Source organism: Psammomys obesus, unplaced genomic scaffold (assembly GCF_907164565.1).
Source record: "Psammomys obesus unplaced genomic scaffold, mPsaObe1.curated_primary_1811, whole genome shotgun sequence".
In the NCBI taxonomy this organism is placed as follows: Eukaryota; Metazoa; Chordata; class Mammalia; order Rodentia; family Muridae; genus Psammomys; species Psammomys obesus.
The window spans coordinates 14,915,618-14,935,114 of NW_026591086.1; the positions used below are offsets into that span (position 1 = coordinate 14,915,618).

The 19,497-nt window shown below is 40.9% G+C and overlaps 1 protein-coding gene across 3 annotated transcripts in view; it reads left to right on the forward strand.

Moving 5' to 3' along the window:
• The window catches only part of Epsti1 (epithelial stromal interaction 1), a 95,339-nt gene extending 77,053 nt beyond the window's left edge, over positions 1-18,286 (forward strand). Inside the window, exons 10-12 of one of the 3 annotated variants that reach the window (XM_055609858.1) lie at positions 5,991-6,064; positions 12,067-12,166; positions 17,720-18,286. In XM_055609858.1, coding sequence (XP_055465833.1) covers positions 5,991-6,064; positions 12,067-12,166; positions 17,720-17,728 — 183 coding nt within the window. In that variant the 3' untranslated portion in view covers positions 17,729-18,286. The remainder of the gene's footprint in view (positions 1-5,990; positions 6,065-12,066; positions 12,167-17,719) is intronic. The other 2 variants (XM_055609860.1, XM_055609859.1) reach the window with 2 other exon arrangements.
• The last annotated feature ends 1,211 nt before the right edge of the window (positions 18,287-19,497 follow it).

Here is a 19,497-nt window from a genome sequence, read left to right on the forward strand (position 1 = left end):
AGGAGAAACTAGGCCCTCGTGCACTGTCAGATCTCAAAAAGGAATAGTTGTAAATGGCATGTGTTTATTTTGACAAAGTGCCAAGCTATATGATAATAGCCCAGGCACCTGTAACAACACCAGGCCTGGGAAAGATATGCATTTGTTCTAAGAAAATAATCAGAGATGCCCACAAGAAGTATGCAAATGTTCTTTTTTTTTTTTTTTTCTAATGATTAATGAAATTTTGAAACAGTTTGTTCACTGGTAGAGGGCTGGAAGGGTCTACAAGTCCATATGGTAGATACCGGCGTATTTTTAATGACAGGAATATGTTCACATTTGTGAAAACGAAAACATAGGTTAAAAACAGAGTGCGGGCAGATTTTAAAAACCCGCCTCCTGTCACTGCACCGTGTGCGATGGCTTCCTCGCCCCAGCCTTGTCTGTTGTGTGTTTGATGGTGCTGTTATTTGCCTCATGACATTCTGTCAGGATCAAATGAGAGGAAGCATGTTGAGAGTTGATGCTAGTGTCTGGCACATGCTAAGCTTGATAATGTGACCCGGGGTAGTAAGTCGTAATCTGTTGTGTGTTTAATCAGGAAGAAAACAGCACAAGGACTTGGTAAAGGGACTTATCTCTGGATGGGAGAGTTTTCTGAGTAATTACTTTTGTTTTCCTTTACGCTTTCTGTGGTTTCTACATTTTTCTGCAGTAAATCAAAGGTTCAGCAGGAAAACAAAACAGAACAAAACAAACAAACAAACAAACAAACAAAAACACCACTTTTTTTTTTTTCCTAAGCAAGATAGTTAATGTGAACTGTTTCTAGGTGAAAGAGAATGGTGGAACCGAAGATCGTGGAGTGGGATTCCGTTTGTTAATATTGACACTGAATGACAGCGTGCTCTCGCGCTAGCCTCCGGAACCTTGGTCACACCCTGTATAATTTTCCTGACTATCCCATCAGTGCTTATTCCCTTCCATTTGGTTGGGCGCCTCTTACTTTTTCAGGATCCTTTCTTGCTTTCTTCTTCATTCTTGCTGGCCAAGGTCATCTCTGTACCCCTTCTGGGAGGGAGCCTCAGTGCTAGGCTCTCTTGACTCTCCCATCCCCTCCAAGTCTTTTGTAGAAACATTCAAAGGCAGTACCTTCTTTTCCAGCCTCAGCCCTCCTGACTCCGCTGTGCTTTGCCTCCAGTTGAGCTGAGAGAGCATCCTCTCCAGGGAGAAATTCATCCCACCAGGCGACGGCGGCACTTTAATGTTTACATGAAGCAGTCAGGCTGAACCGTGTCCGTACACGCCACAGTCGGAATCGGACATGATTTCAAAGCCGCCCCATCTTCGTTTTCAATTAGTGCACTCAGGAGCTGCTTTGGAGCCTCATCCCTTCTCAAGGCTTCCGACCCTGCACATGCCTGAAAGCAGTACCAGGGCTCCTCCTCCTCCGTTTAGGGCACTGGGGGTGAAAACAAGTACAGAGATGATTCTACCCCTAGCAGGAAACGCCCGCTGTTCTACTTCTCAGTGCTGACACTTGTTGTAGCTCTCCAGCACATGCTCCCTGCCTCCTGGCTTACTCAGATAGTCCCCTGTTGGCAGCAGATTCCTCACAGGTAACAGGCCACAGGTCCAGGGTTTACACGGTCCATTCTTGACGTCTCAAGGTGGTCCCTTCCCATTTCCCGAAAGTGCCCTCTTCCTCTGGAGAGCTTTCATGGATATACCTAAAAGCATTGAATATTCGTTTCTCTTGTTTGTCTTTCTTGCTTTGCCTTTCTGTGTTATTGTTGGGAGTTATGTTCAACACTGCATTTTTTTTGGCTTCGTTTCTGGTTCTTCTTGGGTCCGCTTCCATCTTAGTGTGGTTTCCTTTGGGGAAGAGCAGCAATGAACTTGTGTTTGCACAAATCTAGGTGTCTGGGGAGTGGCTCGTCCTTTAACATATATGTCCAGCGGGAGATAAGGGTCCAGTGTGTGTCTGGTGTGTTGTGCAGCGTGGCGTTTTGATTTTCCTCCTTTTGCAGTCTCAGTCCCTGGAACCGGAACAACTTATTTTGTACTTCCTCAACTGGATGTGGCTCTTCTTTGTGAGAACCCGAGTAAATGAGCCACAAATATGCTTATGAGGCGTGCAGACACAGCCTCGGTGGCTGTCAGTTCAGCAGGACAAATTAATTAGTTGAAATCATCTTTCCTGATACCAGAGAAAAATTGGCCTCTCTTTGGAATACACTGTGCTGAGGATGAGAAAACAATCCGGAGAGCAGTCGCGCCAGCCCCTCCCCTTTTACCATCTGGAACAATGCTCTCTCACACAGCGATGCCTCATCAGGTCCCTATCCCTGCTTCCCACCAGGTCTTTCTCGCCTCGCCCCATCTTCGCTTCTGCAAGAGAGCAGCCCATGTCATCCCCTTCCCTGCCTCTTTCGTCCTCCTAATACACTAACTTCCTGTTTTGTTACCTCTAAATGTTCAAAACTATACCTATCAGGATCTTTTTTTTTAAAAAAATATTTGCTTATTTTAATACATTTTAATTAAGGTAGAGTTATATCTATAAACAAAGAGAGATTAAGAAAGCAGAAACGGCCTTTTACATGAATTATAAATCCCCATAGACAGAAGTAATAAGTACATAGAAAGATCATAAGACCAAAAGTGTATTAGATGTTAAAGCTGCCTCCCTCTATCCAGCTACTGTCCAAGTCCTCTGTCAATAGCAATGAACATTTTCTTGCATTTCTCCACAAAACATTTTAAATATGACATATGTGAGCATATAAAAGTTGAAATGGGGGCACTAAACAGATGGCTCAGTGGTTTAGAGAACATTTGTTGCTTTTACTGAGGGGTGTGGGCTTGATTCCTACCACCTACATGGTGGCTCACAGCTGTCTGTAACTCCAGTTCCAGGGACTCCAGGGACCTTTTTCAAACCACCACAGGCACCAGACACACACACACATGATACACATACATACATACATGCATGCATGAAAAAAAATGTTCATGCAAATAATTTTTTTAAAAAGTGGAAGTAGTTATTTTTGTACAGTTTCTATTTATGTGTAAGAAAGCCTCTGTAGGATTTTATTTTTATTGTTTTGTGTTTTGTGTATGTATGTATATATGAATGAATGAATGTGTAGTACGTGTGCCTATGTGCATATACACATTCACATGTATATGGACGCACATGTATGCAGGTATGCATATATGTGTGTGTTCATGTGAAGGCCAGAGGTTGATTGCGAGTGTTTTCCCTGATCACTTTGTACTTTAATTACTGAGGTAGGGTCTCTCACTGAACTCAGAAGCCACCGCTGCCTGGGTCTTTTGATGCTGGGATTACAGATGGGCCACTATGTCTATCCTGCTTTTACACAACTCCTCACACTTCTGTGGTAAGGGCTTTATCCACTCAAGTCACTGCTCTGGCTTTCTATCAATTCATGTATTTTATAGCCCTCTTCCCCAAGCCATACATTATTCTGTGTAACTGTTTCACAGAATTCCACTATGTGGATGGCCCGCTCATTCATTGTTCCCACAGAAACAAACAATACATGATCTCTCTTTGATATTATAAATTTACAAGAACAGAAGAATAGATAAGGGGACTAGAGCAAACAGGAGAAAAAAAAAAGATGTCTTATTTCCTTTTATTTTTTTTTTAAAGGAGACATTCAACCCAAAACCTCAGACATGACAGGCCAGGGTTCTACACAAAGTCACACTTCTAGATCCTTAGCAAAAATCTTGTAGCTGAAGAGTAGATAGCAAATGATAATTGACTGAGCAAAATTCATATGCAAGAGGTGGTAAGACACAAAGTGACTGAACTGCAGGATGTGGAGGCATGTGTCCCCTCCACATGGCAACTGATTAGTCATGCAGAGTGGCCAGCCCCGAGACCATGTACACAGTGACACTGGACAGACCCTGCAGGTTTTGTGTACGTATTGATAGACATGTATAGAGCGATGATAATCAAGGAATGTGAGAAGGGAGGCATGGGAGGCATCCCAGGGGAAGGACATGGGCCTTGGAGTGAAGAACGGGAAAGGGGGAAAGTGACGTAGTAACTGAATGTAATTGGATGTTGTGGTAATTAAATGTTTTACTAATCAAGTAAGTAATTAAATGTCGTAGTGATGTCAAAGTAGTTAAAATTTTAAAAATTGTTAAAAACAAAACAAAACAAAACAGAAACAAGAGGATGAATTGGAAACTTCGATGAGGAGCTGCAGGAGCCCAAGGTCTTCTCATACCAAATGTTGAGAGAAGTGTGTAAGAACGAGCGAGCATGGGCCATGTGAAGAGGGGGAGTGGGATCCGTGTGAAGATAGTCATGAAGATATAAATCTTGTTCCATAACAGGAAATAAAATTAATATAACCAAAATTAATAAGTACAATATGAATGCTTATGGCAGAGATAATTTCCACAGATAAGCATAGGCACAGGAGAAGCTGAAAGGGATATAGAGAAAAAAGGAGGGCCAACACTAGTTTGGCTTTAGCCTGGGAAGTCTAGTATGCGGTTCTGATGTTTTGACTTATTTTTTGAAACAGAGTCTAAATAGGTAGCTTCGACTAGCCTCAAACTCAGTCTTCAGGCCTCGGCCTTCCAAAGGCAGAGACCACAGACCTGTGCCACAATATCTGGCTACTTGACTTTGTTAAAACTGTGTTTTTATATTAAGGTCATAAAGATGAAGTGGTAGGATACATTCAAGGTTAGAGAGCCCACTTAGCAGATCCGTGGCCCTAGGTTTGGTCCCCAGGGGAAAAATGTGATCATTGTGGAAAAGTGAGGACTCTATCACTAGGCTTGGCATCCAGGTTCTTGGGAAGTGTTGAATGGGTGAATGTTATGCATTATTTTGAAGACTGTCCATTTTTACCTCATTAGCTGAGGATGAACTAGCTACAGATGGGGAGGTGATACATTTACAAGTGTTTTTCTTTGGAGATGACCTCTGAATAAAGTTTAAAATAAAAACTCAGTATGAATTTTTAGTTTATTTTAACTTTTTTTTAACCAGGAAGTGTGGTGGTTCTAAAACACTAGCCACAACCATAACCATTCATTGGCATGTGTTTGTCAGGACATGACACTAGAGTTTCGAACAGAAAATCTCTCTAGTTTAAAGGCTGGCTTATGAGTTGGGTCTAGTAGTGTTCTTTCTCTTACTTTTGTCTGTCCGTTGCTTCAAACTTTGAAAATAGGATTAAAACTTGGTCTGTCTGAGGTAGATGATGGGTGTTCAGGAAATGCTGGCATTAGTCCTGTGGTCTAAGACTATGAATGTAGTATCTGTGTCTTCAGGAAGTTACAACTTCCAAGAAGACATGTTAGAAGAATGTTAGAAACTAGAGACTCACATGATATAGTTAGAAATCAAGAACAACCCCCCACCACCACCACATACACAAGGAGCCTGAAGTTCTGGTAGGAGAAATAACTGTTAAAAAACATAGGTATAAAAGTTTGATGTTAGCTGAGAACTTATCCTCCAAGGTTGAGAACACGTTACCAACAGAATCACACTGCAGACTTAGAGTCCAGTGTTTACTTTTAAGTTGCAATGGATTTTTAGTAGGAAAGAAATGTTACAAAAATACTGAGAAATGGTTTTGTGTGATATCCTTAAAGGAACTAATTTGATTTGCTTTTCTTTGTAAGACACAGATGAGCCTGAGTCACATTGTATTTTCTTCCCTGTATTTTGTACATCTTGGTCTAATTTCTTGACCATGCACATTGGCTTTTTAATCTGACAATTTTACACTCACAGAGCTATTCTGTTAGACTAAGCTGCAATTATTTTTGCTACCTACTTATAGAGGGAAAAATAATTTCATGTCCAAATAGATTTAAGTAGAAGTTTCAAAAGTGAAATGTTGCAACAGCTAAGGTTAAATGTGTAATTGATTTGGGTGCCTTTGGTACAACTGTGTTAATTGAAAACCATATATTAAAACTTTTATTGTTCCTAGAATAAATTACTGGAAACTAAAGGACAGCACCAAGAGGAAGAAAGAGCCCAGATCCATCAAGCTGAGCACCGGAGGTATAACTGGCCAATAAAACGAGCATCCTTGGTAAAATCAATTACTAACAAAGTTTTGTGGCATTTTAGGAAAACACTAGAGCAACCTTAAATAGTGTTCTGGAGTCCAAATCACCTCTAAATCTTTCTTAAGGTGTCATGGTATATGCATGTGATATGCCAACTGCTACCTATCTGTACATATATTTACTTATGTACATACATATGTTCATGTACACAGATTATCCGCACTTCTTGGATTAAGGACATTCAAACTCATATAAGAAGGCTGAATCATAGGGTTGGAGAGATGGGTTCGTGGTTAAGAGTGCTTGACCTTCAAGAGTGCTTGAATCTTATAGTATATATTATACAAATATATTTTTCCTGAATATAACCTAGTCAGTCTATACGATGTTACTTGTATGTATGTTTTTAGAGCTGACCATTGGGTATTAACCATTTGGCATGCTCTTCCCCAGGAAGACTATTTCCCCCATTTTCAGCATTCCTTGGTTGTTTACAATTCTTTGTGTAGAGATGAAGCCTCTTGGACTTTTTCCCATGCATTTTGGCATGCCTATTGGTATCATTCTTATTCAGCTCATGTTTAGACAGTCATACTGGTGAAACTTTATGGGTGTAGCTCCTGACATTAGTAACCTACACAATCTCCCAGCAAATACCCTGATATCAGGTATAAGTGCTTTGAGAACACCTGGTGAGCCTCGACATAGATGTTGGGACATTAATAGTAACACTGACTGTCTCTGTTATGATAGTTTCTTCCTCGGAGGCACCTGAGTGGAATACCTCCTAAGATACAGATGTAGGGGCTTTCATGATTTAAGGAAGCGTGTTCTTTTTCTGCAAGTGGATTTTGTATTTAACTTCCCTCATCACTAAAGTATGGTTTTTATTTAATTTTATTTGCTTATTTTTTATGTAAGAATATTTTTCTGCCTGTGTACCTATGCATCATGTACATACATACTTGGTACCTGTAGATGCCATAAGTGGAACATCGAATCCCCTGAGACTTGGGGATACTCACCATGAGTACAGGAATTCAAACCTGGGTTCTCTGGAAGAACAGCTCTTGACTGCTTCTCCATGTCCCCAGTCTCACTGAAGAATGACATGTAATGATTTCATTTTATAAATGAGAGTCTTTGAAAGATGGCCAGTGGCTGCTCCAGTTCTGAGGGCTGCAGTAACTGCTGGTGAGTGCAGATGTTCTTTGAGTAGCCCTCTATGCTGTTTCTATGGGTCTCACAAAGTGCTTTTAAAATGGCAAATGTGAGTTTGTATGTTTTACTCTGATTAAGAAAACATCAAAACCTAGTAGCATTGGTTAGAGCATCTTGAGAAGTAAGCTGAGGGAAGGAAGGGACCCCCCATTGTTGCCTACTTATAAAGCAGGTCATAAACTATCTAGTTATTTTTATTGGTTTTGCTCATTTTCTCTTTCGAAGTCTTTTGGTTAGAAGAAGTACAGATCCTGTTCTTACTTATACAGTGGTTGCTACTTGTAGCCAATGATCTCTCTGCAGTAATTAGATTTAAAAGCCTTAGGCATCATAAAGATAGCAATGTGTCACAATAACAGTCCCCATTGCTCATAAATTAACCTTTGATTAATTTTTTATTTATTTAATTATATTAATTAATTATTTGATGGGTACCAAATAAAAGTACATGCTATTTGATTAGAGGTGGAAAGGGCTGCTTTTTTGTTACAAGAATCTTGGCCACCATTCTTTAAGTTTATTGTTTATGCTGCAAAATACATAAGCATTGGTGGGACTGTTTGTTTTCTATACCTATTTTCTCTCTTGATTCTGGTGACAAATAGATCAAAATTAAACCCACCAGGAAATAACCCTGGATAATAAGCTCAAGTTTGAAACAACTAATCAAGACTTTAGACACATATTTTATGTTCTTGATCAGTTTTTTGAAAAGAGTTTGCATTTGTACTGCCTTTAAAGTTTATAGAGTGCATTCCCGTGGTATCATGAGATACACATCCAGTAACCTCTTAATGAACAAAAGTAATGATATCTCTTCTAGAGGCAACAGCGCAAGCTCGTATGTGCGTCAGGATATAAGTTAGGTATACCCAGGAGGCATGAGTTCAGTAGAGTTCAAAAGGCAACAAGCTTTCTCCTGTTTAGAAGTTGGCAGTGAAGGGTACTCAACGCTGAATTTATGATAGAAAACTTGTTTTTCAATGAGTCCCGTGATGAACATACACCTGTCTCTGCCCCTCACCCTGACTTTGAGCAAGAGAAGCACCTAGGAACCCCCCAGAAAGCTGACAAAGCACCAAGTTCAAAGGCTCGAATGAATCTGGACTGTGAGGTGAATGACAGAATGAACCCTACTGATCTATGAGAACTCAAACAATCTCTGAGTAATAGTCCTTAATCTGAATTAACCCCGGGGGCAGGGGGGAACCCAGAGCACAAGTTTGGCAGCGACAAAATGTACATAGTCTCAGAATAGTCTAAAAAAAAAAAAAAATGTAACAGGAACCTTTCCTCCTTATTTGGATTCTTATTGGAGATGGAGACAAGCAAGCTGTGCACTGCCTTTGTCTTTGGCTGGCCCATTTTTTAGTGGACAAGCCAGTTGGGGAGCTCCCTAAAGCACCCTGGAGAGCTCAGTCTCTCTTCCTCTTACCTGCTTGTGAGTGGACCTGTTACCTTGCTTTATGAAAAGCCAGTCTAGCAGTCGGCACTCAGCTGTGTGTTGTACTCCGTACCAGGAGGGTTCTCATGGCTCAGCTTCTGTCCACTCTAGTGGACACAGGGAGCGTGTGCCGAGAAGGTTCGCTCACTCAGTGAATACATTACCAGGCTACACTCTGCCAACGCTCTGTTCTAAGCAGTGGGGCAAACCAGCAAAAAAAAAAAAAAAAAAAAAAAAAAATAGCCCCTGACTATAAGCAAATCACAGTCTGGAAGACAGAAACAGAAGTCAATGGTTAAACAGTGGGACTTTTCCAAACTGTGGTAAATGCCATGAGGATGATATCAGAGAGTGAAGAGCTGGAGGCACAGGTGATGAAAGGCCTCATAGAAGAGCAAAGGTCAAAAGATGAGGGAGAACCAGACACATAGAACTCTGGGAGGGACTGGAAGGAGCCCTGTTGTCCATAAGATGACATGCACAAAGGCTCTGTTGTGGAGGTGAGATTAGACTTTGAATCCCAAAGTTTGGATTATTCTGGATGAAGATTCGAGTACAGAAGCAACAGGAAAGGTGGGAAGGATGAACTATGAGATTTGCATAAACTAGTGAGTCTTCTCAAGCCAGTGAGAAGCAAGCCGTGGAAGAGCTTTTAGCAGAAGGAAGGTGTCTTGGTCACCATTCTACTGCTGTGAAGAGACACCATGACCAAAGCAACTCTTATAAAAGAAAACATTTCGTTGGAGCCTTTCTCACAGTTTCAGATGTTCAGTTCATTATTATTATAGAAGGAAGCATGGTGGTGTGCAGGAAGACATGGTGCTGGAGAAGTGGGTGAGAGCTACATCCTGATCTGCAGGCAGAGAAGGGGACACTGGGCTTGGCATGGGCTTTTAAACCCTCAAACTTCACCACCACCACTACCACCCAGTAACACACTTCCTCCAATAAGGTCACACCTCCTAATCCTTGCAAGTAGAACTACTCTCTGGTGGCTAAGCATTTAAAATACATGAGCCTGTGGGGGCCATCCTTACTTAAACCACCATTGAAGGCAAAAATCACTTTTCTAAATTGGGGGAACGGGGGTTGTTACGTGATGAATGAAAGACAGGGTCAGGTAGAGATAGTAAACCAGAGAAGTGATGCTGATGAGAACTGGAATGGTAGCCACGGGCATGCGTGAACTCAGGATGTGTTGATCAGTAAGACAATGAAGACACCTACAGATGGATCACTGGTGGTATAATAATGATTAGGACTGGCTACACAGCAGATCTGGTATGAAACAGATTATTGTGGAAAGGGGGAGGTGGCTGCCCCAGAGAGAGACAGAGACAGAGAAAGAGGAGTAAGGGGAATAAGAGAGGGAGAGAAAGCAATTGGGTCCTTTCTGTCTGGCACCCAGCTGGTGGCAGGAGATGACATCAGAGATTGCTAGGCAACCTTTAGAAGCAGGCTCCTGGAACTGCCTGTATGCTGCTAACAACTGAGGCATGTTAGCCAGCCAGTCTAGCCAAACTGAGCAGCCCAAAGTTTCATGAGACATGCTGTCTTAAAAAATAATACATGGAGAAATTGAGGCAAGCACTCAGGGTTGACCTCTGGCATCCACACATATGTGTACATTCAATTATGTACACACACACACACACACACACACACACACACACACACACACATACACACACACACACACATGGTCAAACACTCACAGTTACACACTCACATATTATAAAAACAGCACCAGTGTGTCCACAGTCCCGGATGCCCTTGGCTGTGTTGCTCGTGGGGCAGCTTTTGCACGTTAACACTCAAGGCTGTAATTTAGTAGGATTCTTCTCAGCAGACAAGCTGAGAGATTCGGAATAGTGACTCAGACACGGAGTCCTGCGGTGAGCCAGGCTGCGGCATTTGCATAGGTTTCTAGGGTGAGAACAGAAAGCTGAGATACAGCTACTCCATACTCAGAGATCAAAATGAGCCCAAACACATCCTGGCTAGCACTGAGAGAGCACAGACAACCTACAGGACTGACCACCCAGGTGGTCCCCCATCCCAGAGAGCCGTGATGTGTGGCCATCCACCGGGACCTAATTCTTCATTCCACAACCTAAAAGGCTGCCAATGTGCTCAGTTCCCACCTTTCCCTTCCTTCCACAAATGTGTGCTGAATAGCTGCCGATGCTAAGCTGTTGTTTCTGCCCCAAGAACTTTCTAGTCTTAGCTTCTAAGTTGCCAAGTCATTCATTGCTATATATCCAGCTTCTGAGTCCCCAGCTCTACTTGGCCACGCATAGGTGACTTAAAGGATGGCACTGACATGCCCACAGGCAACTATTTAGGATGAGGATTAATCATCAAGTGAACCTTCAGGTAGTCATCTGTACAAACAGTCGGCCCATCATATCTGTGAGTCTATTAACAGCTTTAACAAACTGAATTGAAAACACTCAGGAAAAAAATACATTGTGTCTATAACTAATGTGCTGCAGCAATTTTCCTGCTTCATTCCTTAAAGAATACGGTGTATTCAGTCTTTCATTCTTTATATAGCACCGACACTGTATTAAATATTATAAGTAATCCATTAAAGCGTATAAGAAGATATGCGGAGGGTGGTGGTGCCGTGTCATTTTACAGAAGAGACATGAGCATCAGTGTTCTTTGGTGCCCACAGGCAGCTCTAGAGCCAACACCTCACGGATACTGAGAGAGAACTTGTTAGAGCATCACTGTGCTGGCAGCCCTTATCCTGACCTATGTGAAAATAATTGTCTAATGATAAATCGAGATTTAATTTTTGAGCTTGGTGGCTTGCAAGCATGACAGAATATCAGTGAAAGGTGTTCTTGTTCTGTGTTTTGCAACTTGAACTTCTTTCCTCTCCCCACAGCCTGCTCATTTTCTCTCTGCCTTCCTCCAGGTGACAGTGAAGTAGCACTTCAGCACACAACTTTCTGTCTTGCAATAGCTCTGCCACAGAGCTTTCGGGGGGGGGCCTCACCCCACCCTTTATTTAGTTCTTTCTGGTACATTCCTGGGCTTACTCGGGTGACCAGAGCACTTGCTAAGATGATGGAGACTTAGTGAGTGAAACTCTCACGTTGAGAAGGGATGCCCTTTTGGCTTTGAGCCACACCTGTACCAGCCTCAGTAAGGGACTGTCACCAGACCCCATATGTCGATGGACAGATTTCTATACATCTATTCCAAGCTGCATGGAAGAAGCCATCTTCATACCAGTTTGTACAGTACATTCGGTTTTCAAAAATCTGTTAGCCCTGCAGCGGGTTTGCTATTTATGCACATTTTTCCTTGTCTTAAAGGGTAAATAACGCTTTTCTGGATCGACTCGAAGGCAAAAGCCAACCAGGTGGCCTCGAGCAGTCTGGAGGCTGTTGGACTATGAATAGCACCAACAGCTGGGTGAGTTGTTTTTTATTTTCCTTTTCTTTTCTCTTAAATAAAATTATTTTTCCAAGTCCAAGAATAAAAATAAGCTATCATTTAAAAAAATACATTGGGCAGCCAAGGTAATTAATATAAATTTAACAGGGAAGAGAGAGTCAAGGACAGGGGGAGTGCAGGAAGAGGGAGGGAGCAGAGAGACAAGGAGAGAAAGAGAAGGCAAGGAGGATTTTAGTTTTAGCATGTGAGGCCTGGAAGACATTTTATCACCTTTTGCCCAGACCCACAACCAAAACAAATAAACATTTCTCCCCCAAGGAAATTTGAAGTGAAATGTGGTTATGAAAACACTAAGCATTCTTTTCTAGTAATGAGTCCTCCCTGTGAAACCAGCACATCAAAGAAACCAGGCTTTAACTTTTCACTACAATATGATTAAAAAACAAAACAAAACAAAGCCCTATAGCCAAAGGTTCTTTTGGAAAATGAAATGTCCTTATGTATTTCTGTGTGTGTGTGTGTGTGGGGGGAACCTTGCATCAAACCTATGTGTTTGATGTGTTTTTGTGTGCAGTAATTCTTGAACCAACAACAAAACTTCAAAATGTGTGTGACTAGAATGCTTGCAGAGTCAGAACTAATCATGTCTTTCACACTTTATAAATCTCAAGTGAATGAGGACTTAAAAGTATTTATGTGTGTGTATGTACATATATATGTGTGTATATGTATATGTATGCATGTATATTTGGAGTAAGAAAATCAGATATTTTTAAATCATCAAAATCCAACAAAATAATTGAGTGCTGTTAGGTCAGGTGGCCCAGTGGATAAAGGTATTTGTCGTTAACCCTACTAACCTGAGTTTGATCCCTGGGACCCACACAGGGAAAGGAAAGAGTGATCTCCCACAAGCTGTCAGCTGACCTTCATGTACAGGCTGTAGAGTGCTCTACCTCCAAATAAATAAATAAATAAATATGACAAAACCACACACACAAAAATATGACAAAAACCACACACACACACACACACACACACACACACACACACACACACACACACCAAGTGCTTTTAAATCTGGAAAGTAGAAAATAAATACCTTAATAAATAATTTAAGAGCAAATGCTCATTGTGGATAAATCGATGTATCAGCAATCTTCAATGCATGTCTCCTCAGATGGCAGCTAGCCATTTATTTTAATAGATATTATTAAAATAGACACATTGAAGATAACTGACCACCTCACATTTGTAAAGAATGTATCTTGGAAAAGTCTGTTTTATCTACAATGTATGTTTGTTTGCTCTGCTATGGCAATGTGACAGAGAGTCTAGACAATATAACAGAGAGTGAACACACTGGAAACTCAGTATCTGTGCTGTGTGAGGTAATAACACAGAGCTGACTCATTCATGAGAATATGTGAGTAGGACTCATAGGAAAACATACTTGGAAATCAAATTGTCTTCAGGACTTGAAAACTCACTATTGTCAGAGATGGCTCCTGTTCCCCTTACTACGTGACCTACATGGAGACTAGGTCTGCTACATCTGAGCAGAAAGGTGAGGATTTCCTTAGACTCTCACCCTGATCTCTCCTCACCTATAAGCATCTACCTTGCTTAATTATGGACCACAGTCTCACTCTTACCTGATGGGACACTTTGTTCTACTTCTCTTGTTATACATCTCTTCTGCATTACCAAACATTCCATCAAAGTAGAAAATTCCACCAGTGTAACACAAACAAATGTAAATTCTATTGGCAATTTGCTGTCTCTGACTTAATTTCTTACTTTCTGAAAGGCCATGTCCTCTGTAGCTCAGGCTGGTGCAGAGCTCTCGATCATCCTGCCTTTTCTTAGTGCTTAGGGTTACAGGGGCACACCAACAAGTTTGCCTCCATTTTTTACATAAGTGCACTCCACCAGTGGGTTTTGTTTGCCTGTTTGTTTATCTCTTATGATCTTTTCATGCCGCTAACAAAGTTCACAGTGAGAAAAAAAAAATTGAAAAGCTACTGTTCAATTTTTACCTCTGGCCTTTCAGAATTTGTCAAGATGAATTTGCCCCCCTTTGAAACTGTTTCTTTGCATGGCTTCTAGGATTCTCTGCTGTCCTGGGAGTCCACGTATCTCAGTGGCCATTTCTTTCCATTCTCCTTTCCCAAGTCTCCTGTGCCACAGGCAAGCCACATTCCTGACTTTACTTCATTGATACCTTAATGGCCTTGCTCTGCTTGAAGAAATTAAGCACCGCCTATATGCTTTCTACCCTTACATTTCTATTCTCAGCCTCATCCTTTCCCTCTAGATTTGTACATACAGTTGTATCTCCAGGGTATATAATGGGCATTTCAACCTCCATATGTCTAAAACTTAATTTTAAATATTTTCAGTCCAATCATTCCCAACAGCTTTGCTGCCGTCCTCCTCTGTCTAGCCTCACCCAGTGCATTTCTGAATCCTGACAGTCATTCCCTGCATTGTTTTCTTATGTTCCCCATTACAGGCATGGAATATGTTCTCAGTAGGAGATCAACAGAAGTCATATCTTGTCAATTGTCTTTTGAAAACCCTCCAGGGGCTCATAGAATCCCTCTAGCTGGCCTCACAGGGTACAGCCTGAGGTAGACCCTGTTTTACCTCCTGGCTCTTTCCTGTCATGCCTCTCTACCTGCATCAGCATCTTTCTGGGTATTTGAAAACATTTTGACACTGGCTGCTTCAGCTTAGGGCCTTTATATATCTTTTCCCTTTATACACTTCTTCAAAGTATCTGTCATTTATTTTCCTTCAAAGGCTTTCTTGAATTCCACCATCTTAATAGGATTACTTTGGCTGTTCTTTTTAAGACTTACAGTACCCTTCCCATATCCAATTTGTTTTCCTATAATACCCTTCTTTTCCCACCAGTCTTGTCTAACTCATCTATTTATACATTTGGCTGAATGTTTTTTAACCTCTCTGAACACAGGATGGGTTTCTTGGATTGTTTTGTTTGCTGATATACACTAAACAAGAAACCATAACTAGATCCTACTGCAAACATGAGAGAACAAGTCATTGAGATTTCACATTATGAGCACAACAAAAGATTTTAGCAAACAACTTTGATATAGTAAAATGAATAGGTGTTGAATTTGAAATAGCTGTGTAGGAAGCATTTGCTAAAATAAGAATGAGACTTAGAATAATGAACAAATCCAAAACACAATTAAAGAGAGCCAAGAAGCTGGAGAAATAGCTCAGTTAAGAGGGCTTGCTGCTACTTTCCTTAGAGAGTCCAGACCCACCTGCCTAAGGACAGTGCTCCCCACAGTGGGCTGGCTCTCAGACACCAATTAGCAATCAAGAAAATGTCCCACAGGCATGCCCACTGATAGAGACAATTCCTCAATTGAGGGTTTCTTTTCCCAAGTATGTCAAGTTGACAACTAACATTAACTGTGACACTTGGAACATCACAAAACAAACCATAAGTAAAAATTCTACTAAATAATATATCTCATAAATTCTGTAAGATCATTTATACAGATACAGAGAAAACATTTGATAAACTCAAGTGCCCATTTGTAGTCAAACCTTTTCTCTAAAGAGGAATATAGGGGAAGTTTCTTTATTTAATAATAAGGTCAGGACCCCATAATAAAAATTTAACAAAAAACTTTTCATTAAAGTATATATAAGTATTGAAAAGAAAAACAAATCTATACATTGCATCACATATGATGCAATCATCTCTACACAGAAATCCCAAAGAATATGTATTCATATTAGAATAAGTAAGGGTTCACCAATGTTGACTTAAACAGAATCAGCATGTCAAACCTAAATTCATTTCTATACATTTAGAGCAAACAACAAAACAATGCAGAAAGAGACTAGGGAATAAATGTAATAAATAGCTGGTGAGTTATACCTTGTTAATGGAGAGGAATATTGAGTTCCCAATCAATGGGTTAACTGATTGTAACCAAGACAAAGAGCCAAGACGAATATAAAGACATATACAGGAGGACTTAATTATTTAGGGTGACTCATAGTTGGTATTGTCAGGCCAAGTGTGTGTGTGATTTTGATATATGACAAAGATGTGGAGGACACATCCCTAGGGGAAGATGGACGCTGCAGCAGATGCTTTTGGGACCATTGAATACCTACCTAAACTAGCTACCTTCCTGACACCATGCATTAAAATCAGCTCCAGGGGGATTCAAGCTTATACAGAGAAAAGAAACCTTTTTAAGTTTTAGAAAAAAAAACAAAAAAAAAACAAAGACATTGTTTATAAAAATTGAACTAGGGAAGAATTTTATATGACTCAAAATATAAACCAAAAAAGAAAAAAATAACCATACCTACATTAAAATTTAAAATATCTATTCCTTAAAGGAAGCTAATCCAAAGTCAGAAGAGAATAGAAACTGGACTTTTATTCTGGATGAATTTTATGAATACAAAACAGAATAAAGTTAGTATACAGGGTGTATTACCAATGGGCCATTTACTTAGAAGCGAATGGATGGCAATTGAGTGTCCCTAAGGAATATGAGAGAAGAGCTGTACCGCCAATGATGGATGGGGCTGGGAGGAAATAGGAGCCAGTAGGAAGCCAGTGGCAGAGAAGAAAAGGAAGAAAGCTGAAAATAGGGAAATATGGTAAACCTCAGGAAAAGATTAGACCCTTGAAATGTCATGTAGATTCTTGGGCAAGAGGCTCCTAGTAAGTGCATGGTGGAATGACAGACTGGATTGCTTTATATTTCGTAAATATTTTTTAATTTCATCATAGTTTGATATTGCTCCATGTATATAGTTAGTCTTCAACAATTTTAAGTTACTTATGTATCTTTAAAATGTATTTTTGTTTAGTAAAATTTCATGTTAGTTTTCATGAGGCACCTAGTGCTGAACATGCTGAGAATTACTGTAAAACTGTGTTTTCAGTTACAGTACTAGGCAAGACTATGAAATACTGACATAGCTCTAAGGGCCTTGTCTTCAAGATCAGTTAAGAACTTGACATGACCTCTGAATTTTTTAGAGGGCCAGCAAGCCAGCGGTTGCTGTATCCCAAGTGGAGAGTGGTTCAGTAATATGCAAGGCCGATCCTTTGAAGATGGTAAAAACGGAGATTTATTAGTCCATCTCCCATCTAAGGGGACTTCTAGATCCCCTTAGAAGTCACCTCCCTGGTGAAAAGCCCAGTGTGACTCCCCTTACTACATTTCCGTTCCAATTCTTCTGCCTCAGATTCTGTCCTTGCTGTGCCTGTGGAGGTGCCAGCATTTATGAGCCCTGACATTTGTAACCCGTATTGGCACAGTCACTATGATGTCATGGGATAAGACATTACATTCTCAGCAAAGACCCTATAGTAAGTTATATACACCAGGACTTAAAAAACTAAACTCATTTCACTGGGACTTCAGTGATTAAAAAACCCAAAAATGGTTGCTTTAGCCCAACGCACTGAGATGGTTTGTAGAAATTTCATTTTGGATTGTACAGGCTCCGGATTTTATATTGCTGTTTGTGTTTATTTATGTTTTCTTTTCATTTCAGGGCATATGAGAAATAGTCACTTCCATCCTGCCTTCATCAGCTGACCTTGATAACCCTCATGAGATGCATTTCCTTAATGAGATTTTGTTTGACTTCAGTCTTAATTCCTTAACTTCAACTGCCCACCCACTCAACTGAGCAGCTGTGGTGGACAGTTTCTCCATCATTAGTTATGTGAAGACTCAGAGACTAATTACTGACGCATGTTTAACCTCTACTACCAGCATAATGTTACCTTATTTTTCCTCATTAGTCCTGCCTCTTATTAGAAGGATAATTAGAGCAATGTTAATAAAATAGTAAAAGGAAATCACGTGACATTCAGGATTGTAATAGCTTGGATAGCTGTAGGCTTGTGTCTCTCTAATTGAGTAATTCTTTTTTCTTTACTAATTTTTACATCAGGTTTGCGGATGTTTTGGGGTCTTTTTAAATTCCTAATTTCTTAATCTAGGGTACAAATGTGACCAAAAGGAGATTTCTTACACTTTTATAAGCAAATTTATAAATAAACTTTGAACTACTTCTGTAAAAATGGGTCATTTTTAACATAATATTTTTATTAATTAATTTTGGAATTTCACATTATGCATACCAATCACCCTCACTTCCCAGGCCTCCCAGATCCAGTCCCTACCCTTGTGGCCTCAATCCAAAAAAAAAAAATTAAAACTGACCAATTTGTGTTATCTGTATAGTCACTGGAGCATGGTCAAACTCCTGGTGGCCAGCCCCTTAAGGAAAAGTGAAGTCCTTCCCCACCCCCATCCCCACAAGTAGCCCTCTATCATGGAGAGCTGCACTTCAGCATCCTTATCAAAATTTCTAAGAGTTCTCTTTGATGGTTTCCTGTCTAGGTTGTCACTTTACTGGAGAGAAGGTTGTCACAGAAGCCTTCTGTGTCTCTCTTTCTCAAGCTTAAGTCTGCAGTCATTGAAACCACTGCAGAAGAAGCCTCCTTGTCCTTTACCCTCAGCAGGAGGATGGATCACGAATGTCCATATGGTATCTGGCAGCAGCACTGACCATGGACATCCACTTAGCCTCCAGCATCAGCACGTTCCACGGACCTCAGCATGGTGTCCAGTGGCAGCCCGGCCCCGGACATCAACATGGCTTCAGACAGCAGCATAGACCCTTGGCATTTGCATGGCTTTTGATGGTAACAGAGGCACCGACATCAGGTTGGTTCCAAGCTGGACCACGATTCCCAGCATGGCCTTTTTTGGCAGCATGGATCACAGATATCAACATGGCCTCAGGTGACAGCACAGGCTACTCACATCTGCATGGTCCCTGGTGACATCACAGTCCATGTCACATCCATATGTCCTTCACTAGTAACACAGGCCACAAACGTCACCCCTCCCTCCCCACTCCAGCCCCAGCTGCAGCAGAGGCATGGACCCCGCTGAAGTGGAAGTTTCTGGTTTCTTTGGAAACTCAGCTGTGTCATACGAATATGTTTTTCTGTTTGGATTCCAAGTGTGAGATGTGGAAATGCCCCCCCCCCCCGAAAACTGCCCCAGTGGAAAGGCTTATGATGTTTGGAAACCACCTTGAGAGAAGGGTTTGGCTTTGGCTAGCTGGAAAACACCCTTGTGTGGACTCTGAGAAGGGATAAATGGAAGCTGACAGACAATGAGACAACTCTTTTTGTATCCTTATGCTTTGCAATGATTTGCTGTTTTTTTGCAGAGACAGACACTCCAGAGAACTTTTCATGCTGCTTTGCTGCTTCGGTGGACTTGTGCCATTTGGGCAGAGCCTTGTCGCTT